The 21,880-nt window shown below is 54.1% G+C and overlaps 10 protein-coding genes across 10 annotated transcripts; 7 read left to right on the top strand and 3 right to left on the bottom strand.

The window, feature by feature from the left end:
* Positions 1-765: 765 nt before the first annotated feature.
* Positions 766-2,315, top strand: JN550_009168 (uncharacterized protein; the record flags this gene model as incomplete). Its single annotated transcript, XM_049321211.1, has 3 exons — positions 766-907; positions 1,425-2,212; positions 2,280-2,315. 3 exons carry the CDS (start codon positions 766-768, stop codon positions 2,313-2,315), a joined length of 966 nt encoding a protein of 321 aa, XP_049169003.1.
* A 495-nt stretch (positions 2,316-2,810) lies between these two features.
* Positions 2,811-4,093, bottom strand: JN550_009167 (uncharacterized protein; the record flags this gene model as incomplete). The annotated part of the gene is made up of 3 exons (XM_049321210.1): positions 2,811-2,827; positions 2,896-3,774; positions 3,823-4,093. 3 exons carry the CDS (start codon positions 4,091-4,093, stop codon positions 2,811-2,813), a joined length of 1,167 nt encoding a protein of 388 aa, XP_049169002.1.
* Positions 4,094-4,700: 607 nt separating this feature from the next.
* Positions 4,701-5,944, top strand: JN550_009166 (uncharacterized protein; the record flags this gene model as incomplete). The annotated part of the gene is made up of 2 exons (XM_049321209.1): positions 4,701-5,130; positions 5,211-5,944. The coding sequence occupies 2 exons, from the start codon at positions 4,701-4,703 to the stop codon at positions 5,942-5,944; spliced, it is 1,164 nt and encodes a 387-aa protein (XP_049169001.1).
* Positions 5,945-8,474: 2,530 nt separating this feature from the next.
* Positions 8,475-9,233, top strand: JN550_009165 (uncharacterized protein; the record flags this gene model as incomplete). The annotated part of the gene is made up of 1 exon (XM_049321208.1): positions 8,475-9,233. The coding sequence occupies one exon, from the start codon at positions 8,475-8,477 to the stop codon at positions 9,231-9,233; it is 759 nt and encodes a 252-aa protein (XP_049169000.1).
* A 146-nt stretch (positions 9,234-9,379) lies between these two features.
* Positions 9,380-9,941, bottom strand: JN550_009164 (uncharacterized protein; the record flags this gene model as incomplete). The annotated part of the gene is made up of 2 exons (XM_049321207.1): positions 9,380-9,482; positions 9,526-9,941. The coding sequence occupies 2 exons, from the start codon at positions 9,939-9,941 to the stop codon at positions 9,380-9,382; spliced, it is 519 nt and encodes a 172-aa protein (XP_049168999.1).
* A 2,895-nt stretch (positions 9,942-12,836) lies between these two features.
* Positions 12,837-13,266, top strand: JN550_009163 (uncharacterized protein; the record flags this gene model as incomplete). Its single annotated transcript, XM_049321206.1, has 2 exons — positions 12,837-12,912; positions 12,974-13,266. The coding sequence occupies 2 exons, from the start codon at positions 12,837-12,839 to the stop codon at positions 13,264-13,266; spliced, it is 369 nt and encodes a 122-aa protein (XP_049168998.1).
* A 980-nt stretch (positions 13,267-14,246) lies between these two features.
* On the top strand, positions 14,247-15,110 carry JN550_009162 (uncharacterized protein; the record flags this gene model as incomplete). The annotated part of the gene is made up of 3 exons (XM_049321204.1): positions 14,247-14,351; positions 14,421-14,535; positions 14,602-15,110. 3 exons carry the CDS (start codon positions 14,247-14,249, stop codon positions 15,108-15,110), a joined length of 729 nt encoding a protein of 242 aa, XP_049168997.1.
* Positions 15,111-15,280: 170 nt separating this feature from the next.
* Positions 15,281-17,629, bottom strand: JN550_009161 (uncharacterized protein; the record flags this gene model as incomplete). The annotated part of the gene is made up of 1 exon (XM_049321203.1): positions 15,281-17,629. One exon carries the CDS (start codon positions 17,627-17,629, stop codon positions 15,281-15,283), a length of 2,349 nt encoding a protein of 782 aa, XP_049168996.1.
* Positions 17,630-18,121: 492 nt separating this feature from the next.
* Positions 18,122-18,949, top strand: JN550_009160 (uncharacterized protein; the record flags this gene model as incomplete). The annotated part of the gene is made up of 3 exons (XM_049321202.1): positions 18,122-18,205; positions 18,258-18,494; positions 18,557-18,949. The coding sequence occupies 3 exons, from the start codon at positions 18,122-18,124 to the stop codon at positions 18,947-18,949; spliced, it is 714 nt and encodes a 237-aa protein (XP_049168995.1).
* Positions 18,950-19,793: 844 nt separating this feature from the next.
* JN550_009159 (uncharacterized protein) lies at positions 19,794-21,713 on the top strand (the record flags this gene model as incomplete). Its single annotated transcript, XM_049321201.1, has 1 exon — positions 19,794-21,713. One exon carries the CDS (start codon positions 19,794-19,796, stop codon positions 21,711-21,713), a length of 1,920 nt encoding a protein of 639 aa, XP_049168994.1.
* Positions 21,714-21,880: the final 167 nt, after the last annotated feature.

Below are 21,880 nucleotides of genomic sequence, written 5' to 3'. Positions count from 1 at the left end.
AAAGGCCGCTAGAGACAGAATAGCCGTCCCGTTGATATTAGGCTAAATTGCTCTTCTGCAGCCCCATCTCGGGGCTCGGCGAAGCCTCTGTATCTCTGGACACCTTGATATAATGAGCGGCCCACTATTGAGCCAAGAAGTACGTCGATTGTGCATTCCAGCCAACGTGACGCTGGGCCTAGTATCACAGGTCTCATCAGGGGCGAACCGAGAGCAAGTTACACCGAGCTATGCGCCACTCTTTGCAGGGGTGGTACTCTGGCGGTGCTTTGAATGTGTCTGGCGCTGGCCTCTGATTCGTGCGTTTAAAAGAGAATTGTCCCCAAACCAGGCGACCACATGGCAGAGCTTCCTGCCCCTTGGGCGACGACGACAAAGTCTTGCGGCCAATGCACAATAGCTGGGATCCCCTAGCACCAGATGCAGTATGAGATAGATACCCGACACGTAGAGGGGCGGGTTATTGTCCCGCGCGTAGCCTCGCGTGGAGGTGTCGGGTCCCCTCTCTCTGCATAGGTATGATGACACGCTGAAATAGAAGAAAGGGAAAAAAAAATTAAAAAAGGTCGAGGTATAAGAACCAGATCCCGCCGGCCAACCCGCCCTGTTCGGTCTGATGTTCTTCTCCCCATGCCTTCTCTCCTGTTAAGATCTCTTGTCTCACGAGCCCCCTCACGAATCCCCTCACGAGTCTTCACGCCCGTCCTCAAGCGAACGACGACAGCAGCGGTTTTCCCCCGATACAATCACAGCAGCGCATACAAGATGACGCCGACCATCAAGCTGAGCAGCGGCTACGAGATGCCCCAGGTGGGCTTTGGTCTGTGGAAGGTCGACAACAAGGTGTGCGCCGACACCGTCTACAATGCCATCAAGTCTGGCTACAGGCTGCTGGACGGTGCTTGTGGTAAGTGACGAGGTCCCTCCCGCACACGTTGCGCTGCGCGTGCGCATGTCCAAATTGGTCCGCCTTCGAGCCACGACACGGAATGCTTCCCCATGACACTTGGATCCATCGGTCCAAACCCACATCCCCATGCACATCTCGGGACAATTAGCTGTGTAGAAAGCGAGACAGAGCTCCCAGAAGCTACCCCTCACTCTCTGCCGGCTTATTTGTCCTGTCCCACTGTCCTGTCTGTCGCTACCCCGCTGTGGAGCAATGGGCAAGTGAACCCCAGGGGCCCAAGAGACCCGAACCCTTGTCGTCGCCCATTCGGAGAGACGGTCTCAGCCCCCATTGGCGTTCCCCCAGCGCCAAGCACCTGGCCGACTCCCCTAGCAGCCGTTCCTGGGTAGCCTCCCTCAACCGCCGACATCACTTCTTTCCTCTTGCACGTGCCCCGTGCCCCGTGCCCCGGCGCACTTCTACTTCTACCGTTCCGTTGAGGACGACTCCCGCTGACGCAATGGCCCGTCCACAGACTACGGCAACGAGAAGGAGTGCGGTGAGGGCGTCGCCCGCGCCATCAAGGACGGCCTGGTCAAGCGCGAGGAGCTCTTCATCGTCTCCAAGCTGTGGCCGACGTTCAACGACCCGGAGCAGGTGACGCCCGTGGTCAAGCGCCAGCTGGCCGACTGGCAGATCGACTACTTCGACCTGTACCTGATCCACTTCCCCGGCGCCCTCAAGTTCGTCGACCCCTCGGTGCGGTACCCCCCCGGCTGGCAGTACGAGGGCGACAAGATCATCCGCTCCAAGACCACGATCCAGGACACGTGGCGCGCCATGGAGGCCCTGGTCGACCAGAAGCTGGCCCGCAGCATCGGCATCTCCAACTTCCAGGCCCAGCTCATCTACGACATGGTGCGCTACGCCCGCATCCCGCCCGCCACGCTGCAGATCGAGCACCACCCCTACCTGGTGCAGCAGGAGCTGCTCAACCTGTGCAAGGAGGAGGGCATCGCCGTGACGGCCTACAGCTCCTTCGGCCCGGCCTCGTTCCTCGAGTTCGGCTTCAAGCACGCCGAGGCCATGGTGCCCCTGATGAAGGACCCGCTCATCACCGACATCGCCGCCAAGCACGGCAAGCAGCCCTCGCAGATCCTCCTGCGCTGGGCCACCCAGCGCGGCCTGGCCGTCATCCCCAAGACCAGCCGCGCCGAGGTCATGGCCCAGAACCTGGACTGCACCAGCTTCGACCTGGCCCAGGAGGATATTGACAAGATCTCCGCCAAGGACGGCAACATCCGCTTCAACCAGCCATCCAACGTAAGTTTCCTGGGAGCCATGTTGAGATTTCACACGAAAGGGCCGCAAGCTAATCAGGGCGTAATAGTACTTCGCTACTCAGAAGATGTGGATCTTCGGTTAAAGCAGCCGACGAACACAAAATCAACATTCAGTACACACCACGCCCACGCTAGAGGTCTAGGTTGCCGCTGCGCAGGACTCTCGTCACTGGAGATACACCTCCCGGGGACACAAGCGAGTAGATGGTAAACAGTTTTAGACCATCTGATGACTATCCCTATATCATATTCTCGTAGTCGAGGGCTGAGCATGGTATATGTGCAACTGTAACCCGAGGAAATAAATAAATTAAAGACCATCTGGGCGCGAGCCGTGGGCGTCTTCTCATGTGAAACTCTCTTCTTCACCATCATCCGCAAGGGGCAGCCGTCGTATTCAACTGCCTGTTCCGAAGTCGCGATTTGATCGACCCTTCTGACTGTATTCTCTTCCCCAGAAGTGCTGTGTAGCCTTATGATATCACAACCCCCGAGAATTACCCCAAACGCCAGGCTATGCAATATGACATGACTGAAAAAGTCTCATGTTCTCGTCAGGACTCGGCGTTGCCAGACAATCAAGTTCTGACGAAGGCTGTGGGAAAAAGGGTCAGTCATCGTGATGCTTGTGAAGGAGCCTAGTAGGGAGAGAGAAAAACATACTGGCATCGATCTGTGACACCTGCGGCAGTGCCAGGCGCACCTTGTTTCGGTACAGTGCGGGCTGCCTGAGCTGCAGGGGGTTGCCCTCCAGGTAGACAGTGGTGAGGTTTTCCTTGTCGGCCAACGCCCGCTCCACGTCGGCAAAGTCCCCGATCTGGTTGTAGCTCGCCCAGAATTCTTCTATCTCCTTGAGGCCCTCGAGGCCCTTGAGGCTCTTGATCATGTTGTTCGAGACGTCCAGCACTCGCAGGTTGGTGTTGCCATCCAGTCCCTCCAGGCTCTCCAGGGCGTTGTGCGAGATGTACAGCTCCTCGAGCTGCGGGGCCTGACGCAGCGGGGAGAGATCCTTGATCCGGTTTGACTGAATGCTGAGCAGGCGGAGCTTTGGCAGGCCCGAGAGGCCCTGGATCTCGGTGATTTTGTTCTTGGCCAGCCACAGCTCCTCGAGGTTCTTCAGAGAGTCGAGGTTCTTGATCTCGCGGATCCTGTTGGAGCCAAGCTCGATCTGACGCAGGTTCACCAGGGTTTCCAGGCCCTCAATCTTGCTGATCTTGTTGGCCACGAAAAACAGGTCGGTGAGCTTCGTGAGGTGGTCGATGTGCTTGATGTGCTTGATCTTGTTGAAGCTCAGGTCCAGCGTGGTGAGGTTGGTCAGGTCTTCGAGGCCCCGGATGTGTGCAATAAGGTTGTCGTAGAGGTCCAGCTCCTGCAGCGTGGGCCCGAGAGACGACAAGCCGTCCATGTGCTGGATAAGGTTCTGGCGTAGGCATAGCCGAGCCGCGTGCCTGAAGCGTTCGAGCCGGAGGGCCGGAATGTTGCCGATACGTGACTGGATGAGCGCAAGGTCTTCAGTCTCGGGGTCCTCGTCGTTGAGCAGATCTACAATGGGAGGGCCAGGTTAACCACAAGACCCCAGAGGACACATACTGGGGAAGCGCTTACCCTCGTCGGCCGAGATCTCCTCGCCGGGCAAGACATTCTCGTCGTCCGAGTACTCTGGATCCGAGATGGCCTCGGGGTTCTGCAGCAGGGCGGTACGGTCTAGGCGCAGCTTCCCGTCCCAGCCTTTGCTGTCCGTGAGGGCCGGGCTGTGGTCGCCGTCGGCGCGTTCGGAGTGGGCATCGTCCTCGACGAGTTCGATATGACGGCCCGGCGACCGGCGCTCGGCGTCGCCGTTCTCGTTGGCTGGTGCAGACATGGCGATTTTGGCGGCAGGTCGGGCTCGAGATGTGGTGGCTGTGGTGTTCTGGAGGATCGCCGTGGGAGTGGAAAGGGCCGCCAGCAGTACTGGGCAGTCGAGAAGCTTGTTTGTTTATGCCCTGGTTGCGTCTTTCTGCTGGGTCCAGGCTAGATGGGATCTACTTCACCTCAGTCATGCACTGGACTCGACTTATCTTAGGCAGAGGAGCCGGTTGTCGCCTGCCGCGGGGCGCCCGTTGGTATCGAGATCCCAGGGTTCTAGGGCCCCACCTGAAGGACGTCAATAGCGGGGTGCCAGCAGCCCGTCCGTATGGCGTGCCCCCGTGCCTGGCGCCTGGAATCCACCAATTCCAGCTCGCTTGGCAAGCCTCGGCCGGTAGCTAGGTCTATCCAATCCATGCGGTCAACCGCAGCCAAATTATGTGCGCTCTCTTCGCTTTCACTTGAGAGCTAGTTAGGCCGTCTTGGGTTCTCTCGCCGACGGAGTATTCCCTGGGACTTCCTATAGGCCTGGATCTGTATGCAGCTGCTCGCACCTCCCGGACCCCCCTGACCCCCCTGCCCTGCATATATCTCTTTCCAATAATGCCCCTTCTACGTCCAGCATGCTGCCTCTCAGCCGCGCTGCCGCCGCTGTGCTGCGCACCCGGCCCGTGCAATCACGAGCCTCCACGCTCTCTCGCGTCGTGATACCCACGTTGCCGTGCAGGAGGCATCTCCATCTCGAAGGGGTCGCCCTTGCCCCTGTCTACTTTGGGGGTCTGTTCGTTGCACTGTGGACATGGAAGTGTTGCATGCTTGTGATATTCCAGAATAAGATTATCTACATGCCGGGTATGCCTCCGAATGCCCGGTGGGAGAAGATTGAAGACTACTCCAACCAGTGTGGTGGTATCAAGTGGCGAGAGGAGAGGACTCGGGCCACTGACGGCACAGACTTGGCCCTCTGTGTTGCCGATCTTGACATCGGCCAGCCGCCCAATGGTTCGGAGACCCAGAATCCAGACTCAAGCGTCTATATTCTCTACTGTCAGGGTTAGTTCTCACACCTAATCCCTTTTCGCTCGCACCTGTGATGGCCTTTGGAGAGAAAGCTTTCTAACAGTGTTTCCCAGGAAATGCCTCTTCTACGCCGCCGAGGCTCCCAGACTTATCGTCGGCTTTGTGTATGCTGAAGAGACGATTGCATGAAGATGCTCATACCACAAGGATTACCTTCGTGTGCCTCAGCTACAGGGGCTACTGGACGTCACGGGGTCGTCCTACTGAAAGAGGGATCCGACTCGATGCTGCTGCGGCACTTCAGTGGATTTCTCACCTTCACGAGAAGTCCACGACCAGAGATGGCACAGTATTAGGCTCTTTAGACGCTCCTCGGCCTGCCCAAGTTTTCCTCTGGGGGCAAAGTGTCGGTGCTGGCATCGCTACGAATCTCGCAGCTGAGCATGCCATGCCAAGCAACTTGCGCCTGAACTCTCTGATCTTGGAGACGCCATTTACCTCTATACGTGCGATGCTGGAGGTTCTTTATCCCCAGAAGTGGTTGCCTTACAAGTACCTATGGCCTTTCCTCCGGAATCATCTTGATAGTTTGACGAATCTTGGCCTGATCTCCTCCAAGTACAAGGATAGCCAGACATCGCCCCGGATCCTTATCCTTGAAGCCGCCAAGGACGAGCTGGTTCCCGCAACACTGAGCCAGAGGCTTCACGACCGGGCTGCTGAAGTTGGTCTTGATAGCGAGAGAAGGGCCGTCAGTGGAGCATTCCACAATGACACGATGTTCCGAGCTGAAGGCCGGAGAACGGTTTCCGAGTTCATCGCCCAACGCATAGAGTGCACTACATAGGCTCGACATTTCGAACTCGCTGGAACTGTGTCAATCATGCCTCTCAGCGGAGACACTTCAAGCCCATCTTTACCACTTGTACTGTTCGAGTACAACACATACCAGACCCTCCAGACGGCCTGCATTGGCCTTCCACCTTGTTTTAGACGCAGAACTGAGCTTGGAAGACAGCGGCATGGATGGACCATGTCTAGTGCATTTGTAACCAGCCAACTACCAACAGAGATGGAGTCGTACGGCGTTTCGGGTTGGTAACCGGGGTGGAGTTAGAGGATCATCGGAGTTAGTCGGTGTGGGCGCCTAACAGATCGGAGCTATCGACACTGATCGAAGGGAAACAGTTATAGCGGAGACGCAGTCCAAAAGAAGACCTAATTATTCCTTGCAGATACGAATTGACGTTTTGTGTACACGCCTCGGATGCAACTGACCAAGTCACTTGTAGGCAACCTGAGCAATCTTCTGAGTCTCCAAGTCGAAAGTACAACCATCCCCCTTGACACCAAGAGACAGCTCCATGCCACACTGGAAGGCAATTACCGTCTGGAGTTTGGGGATTAGTCCAAGCCCCATGGAGAGTCATCATTATTCTCGATGAACCCAGCTTTCCGTGTATAGTCAGATCCGTCAATATGAGCGAGGTGAAGCAGGTGCCGTGATCTAACTAAACCCAAATGGACGGGTGCCGGCTACTGAAGACCCGAACACGAGCTTGACCGTCTGAGAGGTTTGTGGACGCAGAATCCAGCTTGAGCCTTGGCTAATGATTCAAGTCTGGTGCCATTGTCGAGTATTTGATCGATACCTACGATACCAAATCGACCCTCTCGTGCCCCAAGTCCAATCTCAAGGAAGCAACTCAGTACCAAATATGGTCGTACTTCCAGTGCAGCGGGGAGGGCCCCTTTATTAGTCAGCTGGATTAGTTCGGGCACCACCGCCCCGGGAAGACTCCCTCTGTCCTAGAGCGCTACACGAACGAAGTCCTCAGATTCAATGGCATCATCAACTTGCACCTGGCGACACAGGGCACTGATTATTTCGTCGGCAATCAGTGTACCTACGCAAACCTTATGTTTTTGACCTATATTAGGGCGCTTGCCACCATTATCGCGCCTCTAATTGACGCGACCATCCACGAGAGGTATATGGAGTGGGTTGAGCAGCTGTACTCTCGACCGTCAGCGAAGAAGGTTTTGGAGATGTGGGATGAAGCGATCGCGCTTACAAGTGATGAAGCCCACTAGCTCGCTAAATCTGCTGCAAGAGAACATGACTCTTGATCTCTTGAATACTCTTGCTAGTGGACGATCTAAAAGGGCTAACTAGACCTCCAGTGGCAAATGGTTGATGCAGGACCAAGAAAACAAGGTGTTCTGCGCCAAATGAATTTGATACCCTCTTGAATAATGGCCATATCACATCTTCATGTTTAACTCGCTCATAAGCACGCGGGGTGGATTAAAGACTTACATTCTATACTGACTCAAGGCCTACAAATGGGAACATGCTATACTATTGTGAACTTCGATTGTATATCTTAAGTGTTTACCAGGAGAAATCCGATATTACTCACTATGATAGTGCTTTTACACAGCTTGAGTGAACACTCCTGTGTAATTTCAGCTGAACATCTATAGTCTGGGGGCATAGGAGAATATCTCCATCTGAGTCCTCCGACAACCTCACAAAGTCCAGAGCCATGAGGGATTAGAAGGGGTGCAACCAGGATAAACCTCACGTCCTTTTCGAAGTACTAAACGATGATATGTCGGTGGCGTTTTCCCTTATTAGTAATACGTGTATATGAGGCGACATTCACAGATCCAACCGACTGCTCATTCAACGAATAGGGTGTCATATCAGCGTCACTATGCGTCCTGGATCAATGCTTCACAAGATTACGGAGTTTTCAGGCCTGCAAATTACGACCGACTGGATCCGAGCCAATCGCGATCTTCACACTGCCTAGAAGGATTTGTGTTATAGTGGGCTCATACATGTTAGACAGGGATCATGATATAGAGGTGGTTATTTTAGCTCGGACTGGAGTTAGGAGTTACAGCATACTCCTTTAGTTCTAGCGCGGGCCGTTTCGCGAGACCCTGATTATAGAGTACTCAGACATCGACGGCTTATGTCCGTTCCATCCTCGTAACGTCATTTGCTTGTGCGCCAGCTTGCTTGTCTCTGCTCAGATGATACGCGGTGACGTCGCTTGCGGAGGAACTATTCTCTTCTCTCCGAAAATATAAAAGTAGACCCGCCCTCTCAACTTCTTGTTACTTTAAGTTTGTATCAAAAGGGATCCGCGTAACCTGTGGTGTCCTACCTATTTGCCTCAACCTGGCTTCTTTATAGCCCGTACACGTGTGTACAACCACCATAGGCCCAACTTCCACTCTTTTACAATTTACACGTCTTCTACCCCCATTTTCAACGCATTCCTGTCCTAAGCAGCACCACTCCAGCTTACTACATACAATCGGGTTTAAGCCATCTCTTCGAGGGCCCGAGTATTTTGGGCAAGATGCCGTCCATTTCTGGTCAATCCGTACTCATTCTCGGAGGCTCGTCGGGCATTGGCTTCTCGGTCGCCAAGCTGTGCCTCGAGCAGTCTGCTCGCGTCGCCATTGCGTCATCCAGCCAAACCAAAGTCGAGGATGCCGTGAAGAGACTCTTGTCTCAGGTGTCACAAGCTCGGTACGAACCCAAGGGCTACACAATTGACCTGAACAGCCAGGAAGTGGAGGAACACTTGCAGAAGCTTTTCTTGGACGTTACAAGTAAGGGCACTGAATTGCTGGATCACATCGTTGTCACAGCTGGAAAGCCCGATTTCCGTTCTATCAAGGACGCCAGCCTCTCGCACCTGGCCAAGACGGCGCAGATGCCGGTGTTCGTTCCTGTTCTTGTTGCTAAAGTAGGGACCAAGTTCCTGCGCGAAGGCTACTCGTCTTCCATCATTTTCACCTCCGGTCAGCTTGGCGAGAAGCCTATGCCCGGATATTCTGCCTTCGCTGGTCATGCCAGTGCTCAGTATGGATTGACGCGCAATCTGGCTGTCGACCTTGCCCCTCGGAGAGTCAACGCTGTCGCACCTGGTGCCACGGAGACCGAGCTCTGGGGGGAACATGCGGAAATGCTACGGGACATGGCATCCAAGTCATCGTTGCTGGGCAAGCCGGGGTCGCCCGAGGAAGTTGCAGAGGCTTACATTTACCTCATGAGGAACACGGACGCCACGGGTTCTATTGTATCTAGTAATGGTGGTGCAACACTGAAATAGGTGCTCACACTGGCAACTATCAAGAACGTATGTATACAGTACGAGGAGCAATTGACAGATCCAGGTGCTTTCTAATATATGGCACTCAGCAGAGGTGTTCCTTCCTATGATGACGCTGCTGATAATTGACATGGATGTATATATGATTATGTTTCGGTCCTTGTGCTGGGGTTTGGGTTCAAGGGCCAGCTTCGCACCAGGACCCCAAATCGCCCGGTGAGTATCCTGCGCACACTCTCCTTGCGGGATCTGTAGCCAAAAAGCCGTGACAGCAGTGCCACCTCCTTTAAACGTGCGATAGATCTCTATGACCGCAGCAACGGGGTCTTCGAGAATAGGCAAGCCAAACGACAAAAACACGTGTGAGAAGGCTGAATCAGGGAATGTGAGCTTTTGCACGTCCACGATGGCGGCTTTCGATGGCCATTGTTTGGCTGTCGCGATGTTGTTGTAGATACCAACCATAGGAGGTGCAAGATCTGTGACTTCAATCTTAATATTGTCAGGAGGCGATGTGGCAATAATGATTTCTGTCACTGGTCCTAGGCCACATGCTGCGTCATGGATGACCGAGCCTGGAGGGAAAGGAGGAAGCAGAGTCATCTCGTGCTTGGCAATGCCAAGCGTCTCGTCAGCTCCAATGATATCAAATAGCTTCGCATTGAAGGGCATGGCCTTGTTTGGAACAAATCTGCTAAGAGCAGCCATCTTGCTAGTTCGCCCACGAGGGCAAGCCACGCAACTCGGAGGAGGGGTTCTACTAGATACGAAGGGACGGGCGCTACGATTGTTTTTTACAACTTACGGAGTGATCAACAAGTGGCACGGATGAGCTGACTGCTTGATGGCGGGAAAGGAAGACAGCGCTGTGAATATATCTATTACCGTGTAGCTTTCGGGAGACACAATTTATATGCGAAGCTAGTGACTTTGCAAGTGGCAAAAGGATGACTGGGAAGTGTATCGAGTTTACCACGGGCCACAGCCTTCCGATTTCTTTTGTCCAGACTGGATGTAAGATGCGACTCGGTGGCCGACGGACCAATAGGCCGGGCGTGCATCGTTGAATATGCTCCTCCCTTGCGTCCCTTTTCCTTGTCTTCACACAAGGCTGCGACGAGTGTCTGCATGTTCAGAACAATGAGCACCCCGAGTACCAGAGAATGAAAAGTGAGGGGTCACCGTCATATTCGCCACAGGCTATAAGCAAACATTCCATTCCTAGAGACTAAGGCTCTCAAGTATAGTTACCCATCGGCTTCTAATACTAATGTCTGGGAAGTACAGGAACGGGACGACCCAACTATCGGCTTCATTATTTTAGTAAAACCAAGATGGGTGCTCTACTCCTTTGGAAGAACTCCAGGCTCAACTCTGGATCCTGAACCTACTCACTCCAGGTAGTGTTGCACAAACACTTTCGCCGGGAGACGAACCACACTGTCGTCTTCATCTTCCTCCGAGTGCCCGCACCAAGTACCTCATTGAACATGAGTCCTACGCACATCAGTTAGCATTAGATATTGGATGCGCGGCTGGTTGGACGGGAAGTCTTCCCTACTAGAACAGATGACGTTGTCGGTCTTACCAGTCATATACTTTGGGACTATTAGCCTGTTATTGTACCTTTATTATGCCTGTGTGAATTTGTAAGACTGATATCGACTTAAAATCCATACACATTAGTCGTTTCCAGAAGAAATAAGCGAAATACTGATTTAACACTGGATTTGGAAGCAAAGGGCCAGCGCCCACGCCTGAGAACGAAGTAGGCAGGAGACACTGTCATTGCACATCAGAAAGCCTCATATCCAACGAGATTGAAGCTTATACCAGTTCCATTACGTCAAGCTTCATTCCTCTTCCAATGAGCGAGATCACACGACAGTGGAAACCGAAACATAGACTTAGAGGGGCGGTGTGCATTTGCAAGGAAGTCCCCGGACGAAACACTCGTCCACGCTCCTCGACCTGTCATACCTTGACTGACTTAGCTAGTTTGATATCTAGAGTACGTCTGGAGACTTCCTCTTACGTAGGCCGACATATCTTCATAGTAAAACTGAGGCATGAGACTACGAATCCAGTCTTCGTATGAGTGAATCTGTTCAATGCTCCAGAAGGCCAGTAGGCCCTAAACTGCAGCTAAAGCCGATTGTGTACAGTCAAGATCTCTACCACAGGATCTGCACCTAACACTTTGTTCGTATTCAAGAATGGAATTTGTTCTTAGTGGCGGTCTGATCCAGTTGTCGTGCAGGACCTAAGCCAGCAGCGCTTCAACTCACATCCCGCCTCTATGCTGTGTAACACACCAAGTATTAAATGGCCTTTCCGGCTCACTTTTGGAGAAGTCAACAAGAACTTCTCCAAAAAGCCACTGTTTGAAAGATACTTTCTTGGCTTCTTGGCATCTCACGGGATAGTATACAATGATCCTAACAAACGTGCTTCACACCGAATCACGCCTTAGACCAGGACGAGCCTTGAATGGTTTGTCTCCTCTGACATATTGTAGTGCGCTTTGAAGATTTGTCGTAAATCTATAGGTGTATGTTATTTGCCCTTTGGGTTAACAAAGTTTCCAACAACAAAAACTGTACTTCCCATAGCATGGTGTTGCTCTTACGCTACATTCCTTTGGCGATGGCCGATGTCACCATGTTTCCTGTTCCCCACCAAGCCATTGTACGGTCAGGCTAACGCTAGGTATCAGCAGGCAAAGGTTCAATCATCCGAGACCCGTCTGTAAGACTTGCATCGAGTATGTTCCGAATCCTGCATCGGCATGCGGCCAACTACTGGCGGGGAACTGGCGAGGCGCTGTATTGGTCCGTGCTTCTACCTAGTGCAAGATACCCAAGAGTCGTCGTTGTGAAATGCGGAAGTCTGCACGTTGAAACGCCTTATAGCGGCAGAATCAGAAGGGCTCCGAACCTGATGCGCCTTGCCCAACACAAATGGCCAGTAGCTGCCGTATAGTGCGAACTCTGGAATGGGGCGAGAGGCTTATTGAGCTTGACTACGCTCATGGTGTAAAATAAGCAGCAGAAAAACGGTTGTGGTATCCGGAACGACCAGATCTAGCCTTTCGCCTTGCAGAACCGTGATGCACAGAACACCAACCAACAGCGTTTCCTGGTACTTCTGGCAGGCATGATTGCAGCACGTCAATACAAATTAAGTAATTGAAATAATGAAGTCAGACGGTGGCGGTCGACCGCAACTCAATTTTCTCGTGTGTTTTGCTGAGGCGGCATAATATTGTGCATTAGTCCCTGAGCCCCAGTGTAACCCAAGGTCAGCCCCATGCGGGTACTCTTCCCTCATATTGATCCGGCTATGGCCCAGAATTACACTTTCGCAGATCGTCTATAGCTAATTCCGCTCTTCTCGGTGACGAAACCGAGATACGAGTATTATAGAGGTCTGTTGGCTTTGGTTTACCCCGCAAGGTCGACCAACAGCCCTCTGTAGAAAAGTATAAATGAGGCGTGATTTCATGCCCGGATGTTGCAATTTCTACCTCAACCTTCAACAACTTTCATTGCCTTTAATACTGTGACAACTATTTAATTCAACCTTGAACCGAAAACGTTCATAATGCATATCACCAAGCCCTTGATTCTCATCGCCTCCCTCCTGAGCGCATCGTCGGCTCTCGCTGTTGGTGATGCCAGTATGTACCAAGACCTGTTGGCGCTTGTGCCTATCACTTGTACCTGACGTCCTCACTTTAGACACTGAACCCGACGTCGCCAAGGTGAAGCGCGACATTGACACCCGCGAAGCCGAGGCTCTGTTCGACGTGCCGTTGGCCAAGCGGGCTTGTAAGAGCAACGGATGCAAGTGTGCAAAGGTCAAGCAGGGGCAGTACTGCGGCATGTGCGATGCAGTTACCGTCGCCGGTACTGGAGGCAACTTCCATACAGACATATATGAGTGCAACCCCCAGGGCGGATGCTGCTGGTATGGCCCATCGAGCACGTGCGCCGGCTCTGATGCACAGGACAAGACACACTGCCCAAATTAGGGAAGATATCAAGCTGGCGTGAGTGTAATAGTTCCTCCATGAATAGGCAGCCAACTTGTCACTTGGAAGGGAGAGGGCAACTAAGCGGGCAACGTCACTCCTTTCATCAAGAATTTCATAACGAGCACTTATATAACTATATGGTATTCTTAAGGCCTGTAATTGGCATGTGTGTCTCGTCTCCGTATTCTGCTCCCAGGTCCTTAAATCGTTTGTAACTCCGTGCCTAGCGCGGAGGATTTTGTATGCAATTTTCGTATAGCATACCACGCGTCCGGGGCCATATAGCATCTACGAAATCACTTAGATAGTGCAATCATTGTAATCACCTCCTGCCAGAAAGTGCCGGCATACGCGACTTATGAAAATGTCTAACTGTGTGTCTATATGTTATCTCTGACAGTCTATATATGCCGCGATCGCCACAAGGCTTCTGGCGCGCGGGTAGTTTCCACGCCAACCCAATGTTTGGCAGGAGATCTTAATTACTCTACAACTCCCAGTCCTTCATTAGTAACCCAGGATCGCTCCGCAAAATCAAAGGGAGCTAGAGATTCGATGTAGGAGAATCTATTTGGCCGAGATTGATTAGGGGAGGATCCAAGAGTGCAATTTGCGTGAGTATGACAAACTAAGCCGATGTAAGAAATGTATATAGATGATAAACGCATTATGAGTCCTCATTTCAATCGACCGTTTCTGATAGAAGCCCACTCAAGACTGTCCGGCGAAAGAAAAAGGAGTTGGCCGTGATCATTGTTCTTGATCCTGTGTTGATGTTGAAGTCCACATCAACTGGACGCTTTCCTAGTCTGACAAAGCCAACTGACTAGCATTCCGGTGGGGTATTTAGAGCAACTTCGTTTTCAACCTCACACCTAACAGCGCACTAGCCTTTGCACGTCTGAGTCCCCTAGAATGGGACCTGTGGCTTAGATGACTTAAGTTTCACAAAATCAGGCATCCGATCAGAGGTAGTAATGACGGCACAAGGCACGCCAGCTGCACCGGATGCGGGCTCGTCCACTGGACCTCACGATGGTATCACACTTCTCGTGGTCGAAGACAACAAGATCAATCGCAGGGTAGGCCACTGAGACACATGATATCAGAAAATATACCGGTGCTGACATGTGTCTCTCTCGAATCCGTAGGTCTTCGAGCTATACTGCGATAAATACGGCCAGCCATTCGTAGCTGTCGAGAACGGCCTGGAAGGCGTAGAGGCCGTGATAAGAGAGCCCGACCGCTTCCGGTGCATTCTCATGGGTGTGTGAAGAAATCGATGCAGAGCCCACCAGAAGGAACTCAGACTTACCCGGTGCCCTCCAATAGATACGGCCATGCCGGTCATGGACGGCTTCGAGGCGACGCGGCGGATCCGCGAGTTCGAGCGGGCCCGCGCCCTGCGGCCGGCCGTGATCGTGGCGCTCTGCGCAAACACGTTGGCGGCGTCGCCGGCGCGCTTCGGCGAGGTCGGCTTCGATGCCGTCATGTTCAAGCCCGTGCCACCCGACGACTTCGGGTCGCGGCTGTTCGGCCCCGCCGAGACCAACCTCGTCTTCCAGCACGGGCGGCTCACCGAGGCCGAGCGCCGGCCCTACCCGCGGTGGCCGGTGCCGTGCGAGGAGTGGCGGCAGCGCCGCCGGCGCCAGGGCCTCGACACCGGGGCTCGCTCGTACGACGATCTGGTCCGCAAGCGTTACCATAGTATGGTAATGAGCAACATTGTGCCAGAGCCTATCATGCGGCTCAGACTCTTCCCGCCGCGGGCCGTGGTGCTGCGTCGTGGCGAGCTTGACGTGCAATGGGATGATGAAGAGGGAGGAGATAGTGTCACTTGAGAAGAATAGAGCGCCTCGTAAGCTGACCTGTAGGATGATATGCACTGGTATGGCATCTGTGTGCTGCGCAGGTATCAGTGAGCATACTGCCAGGAGACATCATTGTAAAGTGACTACAAAGATGGAGATACAGTTAAACTTTGTATTGTACGGGAATATGAAAACAATATCTATTCGTCATCCTCAGAAGACTCGTCGTCCTCGTCCATCGAATCGGCATCCTCCTCATCCTCATCGTCATCGTCCTCATCGGCACCATTGAGCTCTAAGGCCTCCTTCTCCTCTTCTTTCCTCTTGCGGTCGTCTTCTTTTCGGGCCTGCTCAAGCATCTTTGCCTTTTCAGCACCGGCCCTACGCTGGGCAACCACGTAAGCACCAACAGGGGTCTTCTCCCACTCAAAGTCCTTCAGGAAGGCATCCACTTGTGCGCGGTCCTTGGGGGCAAAATCGACCTTTGCTCGCTTGCCCTCGATGAACTTTGCGTTGGCCTCGAGCTTCTGCACCAGCAGCACCAATCCGGATCGAAGTTTATTGTTGTTGTTACCGCCAGTCTTCCTGCGCGATTGCTTGAGCCAGCGCTTCAACATGATGACGACGGGTAACGCGAATTCAGGGAAGGCGATGTTGGTCGACCAAAGTACGAAGTACTCTGAGAAAAGATCTACGACTTGATCACCAACGCCATCCTGGAATATGCGCGTCCGTAGATAAGCCTTCGGAGCTTTGTAGTTGACGTGGAAATCCAGGGGCTTCAGCGTAGCGGCCTTTGGCGACTTCCTCATCTCGGCCGAGTTGAGGACTTCAAGAAGTGCAGAGGCCAGGGGAATGTACGTTCCGGTGGCTCTGGAAATTCGCAGCAGAGATCGAATCATGTGGAATCGGAGAGGGAAGTAGATGGCTGTAGGAATGAGGCGCATGGCTCCGAGAGTCACCTGCACCAGGGGATAGACCAGGAGCTTGAGCTGCGATTCCTTGCCAGCCTCGGCCTCCTTCAAGGGGCTGCAGTGCTCTGCGAGCACACAGGACCAGAAATCCAGAGAGTGAACATACTGCCAGTTGTAGACATTTCTGTACGAATCGTTCTGGTTATGTACGATGCTGTTGCGCAGGTGGATGGCCAGTTGTCTGATGAAACTGAAAGCAGTCGTGTAGCCGATGTTCTGGTCAATGCCCCACAGCTCAGCTGCCGAGTTCTTCATCAAGTTGATGCCCTGGACGGTGTTGGGGTTGGTGACACGCGATCCTGCAATCAAGCCCTGGTAGGTCGCTTTGAGGACGGCCTCCCGGACGCCCTTGTCGCCAACCACAACAAGCCTTCGCAGCACCAAGAAGGCAGTGATTCTTGTCGAGTCGCTACAGGTGGATTTGCTCCAGTAGCTGACCACGGTCTTGATCAGGTTCTTCAGCAGCTTCCTGAAGCTCAAGAGGTAGGGGATCAGAGGCGTGATGGCCGACAACGTGAGCTTCAGGGTGCCGTCGTCGGACAGGGTGTCGAGGAGGTGCAGGATGGCCGATACAAACGACTTGAGAAGCATGGACAAGACCTTGAACTTCTTGGAGTCTGTCGGGACCTGTACTTTGCCAGAGGCGGACTCCTTAATGGGCACATGATGTTGCAGCACCTCGGGGATCTGCTTGAGTGCGACAATCAGGATGTCATGGAAGACCTCGGGACTGGATATCGAGTATCGCTGGGCCCTCATACCCTCCTCATCCTCCTCGTTCAGGTGCGCAGCCGAGCGGAAAGCCAGGACAACCTGTCGGGCGGCTTTCAGCGAGTGCTTCTCGGTCAGCGCCGCCTTCCACCGGGCGACCATGGCCTGTGTCAGCTCGTTACTGCTTTCGTCGGCCTCGTCGTCCGAGTCGGCCTTGGCAGCGGCCTTCTGGTCCTTCTTCCTCTTCTTCTTTGGCTGCTCGTCCTCGCTGGCGCTCAGTTCGTCGACCTCGGCAAGATCTGCGTCGTCGAACTCGAGGGCCTCGGGATCGTTCTCCTGCAAGAACTTGTAGAACTCGGGATCGTCCTTTGCCAAGGCGTCCATGGCCTCCTTGCTCATGCCAACATCCTCGTCGTCCTCGTTGCCGGATTCCTCGCTGTCGCTGGCCACAGGTGCGGCGGTGTCATCGTCGCCCGAGGAGAGGCCCAGGTCGCCACCCTCATCATCGTCGTCGTCACCATCGTCGGCGGCGGGGGCGTCTCGTTTCCGCTTGCCGAGCTTCTTGGAGGCCTTGTTGCCGGGCTGCTTCTGGTCGATGATCTCGAAGCCACCGCCGAAAAAGTCGTCGACGCTCATCTCGCCGACATTGGCCGTCTTGCCCTTGGGCTTGGGCTTCGCGGAGGCGTCGTCATCGTCGCCGCCCTTGTAGAACTCGGCATCCTGGGACTTCTTGCCCTGCTTCTTGGCCTTGACCTGGTGGCGCTGCTTGACCTTGGCGGCGGCTTTCCTCTGGTCCAGGACACCCTTGAGGTGCTTGGACTCGAACTTCTTGGTCGCCTTGAAGTTCTTCTTTGCGCCAGCCATGGTGATTGGGGTTCGACCACGGGTGTGGTGGGCGGCAGGCTGGGTGGTTTGCTCCGTGGATTGGCAGTGGCAGAGTGGTGGGACGGCAGCCTCTGGGACTTTTCTGGCGGCAGCTTTCCCATCAAGAGTTTAGAAAATTTCGGGCTTATCGCTATCGGCGCCTGGGGCTAGCTCTCAAACCGGCATGGCGGCAATGGGCCGAGTGGCAGGTGGGCAAGTGGGGTTCCAGGCCCGTCGAGTCCAGCGCTCCACCCAGCCGACCCAGCCGACCCAATGGGCGGCGCAGGAGGCTACGTATGTATGTACACAGTACTGGCTCACTCAACACCAGAACGGCTACGAGTTAACTTACACTCCCACTCTTGATTGGCGAGGTCAGTACTCATTCGCCGGTGCCTGGCATTCTCTCACCGCACCGTTCTATGGAACTTTGAACCATTGCAACCATATTCTCATCATCCCCCTGTCACTCTCCAAACCTGCATACCCAAGATGATATCGAGGCAGGCATATGCCCCGACACCCCACAGCTATGTTCCCAACACCACCCTGTCGGCGACTATTGACCTCGACGAGGTAGATCTTCCGTGACACTTCTGTATCTACACACGCGCTGACCGCCACCTAGGAGGTGAAACTGGCCGAAAGTCGCGCAGAGCGTGATCTACATGACTCGCTTGCCGAGATCTTCTCCATCATTGTGACGCTTGACGAGCTGGAGAAGGCATTTCTGAAGGATGCTATCCCCGAGGCAGACTACACAGAAATCTGCGAGCGTTCACTGAAGCAGTACAAGTCCATATTGGCCGATGAGACTGTGGCAAAGGCCTTCGTCGGCCTGGAGGAGTTCAAAGCCGAGTGGGATGTACGTGACCTCTCTGTCTCACCAAAGTGCGAGTGGAATTGAGGCTAACTGGATTCATCAAGCTCGAGGTTCCGCGAGCGACGGAACGTCTCAAGGTTGGCATGCCGTCGACCGCAGTTAACGCCTCGACTGGTGCTGCTCCCACTCCGGCTTCGACGACTAGCAACAAGTCGGGTGCCCTGATCCTGGAGGCCACCCAGGACTTCATCACGTTCCTGGACGCTCTGCGCTTAGGTCTGTTGGCCAAGGACCAGCTACATCCGCTCTTGACGGATGTGATTCAGAGCGTCAATAAAGTGACAGACCGTGATTTCGAAAACAGAGGGAAAATCATCCAGTGGCTCATCACCCTCAATCAGATGAAGGCGACCGAAGAGCTGAGTGAGGATCAGTCCCGCGAACTCGAGTCGGATATCAATTCGGCGTACATGGGCTTCAAGAATATCTTGACATAACCAAGCCTCTAATACCTCCATACCAACATCGCTCGACCACTGGCCTGATGCTCGCTCATCCATGCTTGGGCACAGCACGTGAGGCATTTAGAGAGGATAGCGGCTTGTCACGTAGATGATGGCCTAATGTGGCGACAGTGGCCTCTATCTTGCGGTAAAAGGAAAGGAGGTACTTGGACTTGGATGAAACAGGACACATGTCTTGATGCGCATAAGAATGACCATGCGCCAATATCTTCCACGCCCAGGGCCGTTTGTTGCAAGTACCAAGAACAAGGTATGCATCAAGCTGGAAGGGAGACGTGCCGCCCCAACTTCGGTTCAGATAAGCGCTCCATTAATCCGATGGGCGTCGCCAGACCTTCAACTTTAAGATGTCATGTCATGTCGATAGGCCACGCGTTGCAGCTTCTCACATTCTCCTTGGCGGCCATGACACAATGATAAATCAGAACGGGAAAGGAAATGTTCAAATGCATTGATACGCCAGGGTGTGCATTTGCTGATGTTTGCTACCTAGCGTGAGGATCCCTTTGTCTTGTTATGGCAGAATTCCAAGCCACAAAAGCTGAGTGCATTGCAGCCGTTTCAGCCGGAAACAGTCGGAGCTCAACATCGTTTCCGGGCCTTGAAAGAGAATGCTCACTTAAGCGACGCTGCAAGCTGCTACAAAGAGTGTCAACGCGAACCTTTTCAGATGACCATATAAGTGTAGACCCAGTGGCACGCTCTCTGCACTGGATATCTCTTACTCAGGTGCACCCATAACTTATCACCACCCCTTTCTGCAGTGGAAAACTGCAACCCACCTGTGTAGCTTACAGCCATTCACCACCGACCCACCATGAAACCCGAGATGAACGGCTCGTCTCGGCCTGGGGATAAAGCCAATAAAGACAGGGTCCAGGACGGACGCGCGACCAAGTCGTCCAAGAAAGCCTCCGGATACGCTGCTTCTTCCAAGAAGAGGGCCAAGAATAGACATCTGGTTCCACCGGAATACCTCGAATCCTTCGACACCCTGACCGCCGCCGAGCTCGGAGAGTTATGCAGGGAGCTTGATCTAGACATCAGGGGCGGCAAGTACGAATGCTGGCTCCGCTTGTACGAGGAAGGTGTGTTCGGTAGCGAGAGCGATGTGAAGCGCCCTGGCTCTGCTTCCGGTTCCGATTCCGAAGAGGGCGACGAGCCCATGCCACCTGAGGATATCTCCTTGCCGCCCGCACCGGCCCCAAAACCCCCGGCGCCTGTCCACCCGTGCAAGATCGCTCCGTCACTGCCGAGGAGGCGGGTATGGAAAGTCCCCGCTCCTCCTGGCCGTCCTCCGATAGTAATGCCCAAGAACCCGCGCGCCAGGGAGGAGGACCTGATCGGCCCGTGGGTGGAAAAGGCCCCGGCGCGCAAGATTCCTGCTCCTCTTTGTCCTGGTCGTGCTCCGATAATAAGACCCAAAAATCCGCGCGCCAGGGAGGAGAACCTGATCGACCCGTGGGTGGAAAAGGCCCCGGCGCGCAAGATTCCTGCTCCTCTTTGTCCTGGCCGTGCTCCGATAATAAGACCCAAAAATCCGCGCGCCAGGGAGGAGGACCTGATCGACCCGTGGGTGGAAAAGGCCCCGGCACGGAAACGCCCCGCCTCACCGCGCGGTACCGCCCCTAAACCGAAAGGGCCACTTGCGCCGGAGGACCGGGCCCCAGGAGGCCCTCGTGGACCCAAGAGGAAGAAGATCCAGCCCCAATACTACTACATCCCCATCTACTACCTGAATATGGACTGCGCCGATATCATGGCCCAATTCCCCGAGCTGGCCGAGATCCTCTTGTCGGCGCGGTTCCCGCCGCGCGACGACCGCCCGCTGAACGACTTCCTGGAGTTCCACCCGCAGATCCGGCGGAAGCTAGCCGTGCTCTCCCAGGAGGAGGGCCTCCCCTTCCCGGATGACGCGGAACGCAACCCCTGGCTGCCCAAGGGGTTCCCTGATGCGATCTTCATGGACATCATGGACGTAGTGCCGGTGTTGTGGGATCTCTGGCAGGAGTGGGAGGACGATGAGAATGCGCCATCCCTGTGGGAGAACACCGAAGGCACGGTGCGGACATTCTCGCCCTCGCTGGTCCATGAGCTCACGTTCTTCGACGTCGTGGCCGAGTACCCCGCCTGGCTCGTGTTGCTGGAAGAGGCCATCCATGACGACAAATCACCGCTGGGTCTCCAGGAACCGGACGACCTGCATTTCCTGCAAGACAACATAGCCGGCTCTGGAATTGAAGACGGGATGGAGAGCGACGACAATGAAAGCGCGGGCGAGTGGGAACAGGACGAAGAGGAACAGGATGAAGGACAGGACGATGAGGGAGAGGACGACGAGGGGGTGGACGAAGAGGGTGAGGACCAATGCGGTAGGGAAGAAGAGGATGAGGAAGAAGAAGAAGAAGAAGAAGACGAGGAGGAAGCGGGTGACGAAGAAGCAGGCGACGAAGAAGCAGGCGACGCAGAAGAGGGTGACGAGGAAGAAGGTGACGAGGAAGAGGGTGATGAGGAAGAGGTTGACGAAGAAGAGGGTGATGAAGAAGAGGGTGATGAAGAAGAGGGTGATGAAGAAGAGGGTGATGAAGAAGAAGAAAAAGAAGAAGGTGATGAAGAAGAAGGTGAGGAGGAATATGATCAAGTGATGGAGGAAGTAATGGAAGATGTTGGGTGTGCCGGCGACGATGATGGCGAAGAGGATACAGAAGCGGAAGCGGGATGCCAAGGGTGTAGTTAGACTTCCTCCTCTGTCCAAATTTCCTGATCCATGTCGTGTAAGTAATATGGGGTTGGTCCTTAGAAACCAGGACGAACTCTTCATACTGGAGGAGCCGTCACTGAACAGTGGTGTAAGAATCAGCTCGTCCTTATTGGGCCAGAGTGTTTGAATTTATCTATAGCTGA

Source organism: Neoarthrinium moseri (genome assembly GCF_022829205.1).
Source record: "Neoarthrinium moseri strain CBS 164.80 chromosome Unknown scaffold40_Wmoseri_CBS_16480, whole genome shotgun sequence".
NCBI classification, from domain to species: domain Eukaryota; kingdom Fungi; phylum Ascomycota; class Sordariomycetes; order Amphisphaeriales; family Apiosporaceae; genus Neoarthrinium; species Neoarthrinium moseri.
Note: the sequence above shows the minus strand (reverse complement) of the source record. Positions and strands in the feature narration are given on the sequence as shown.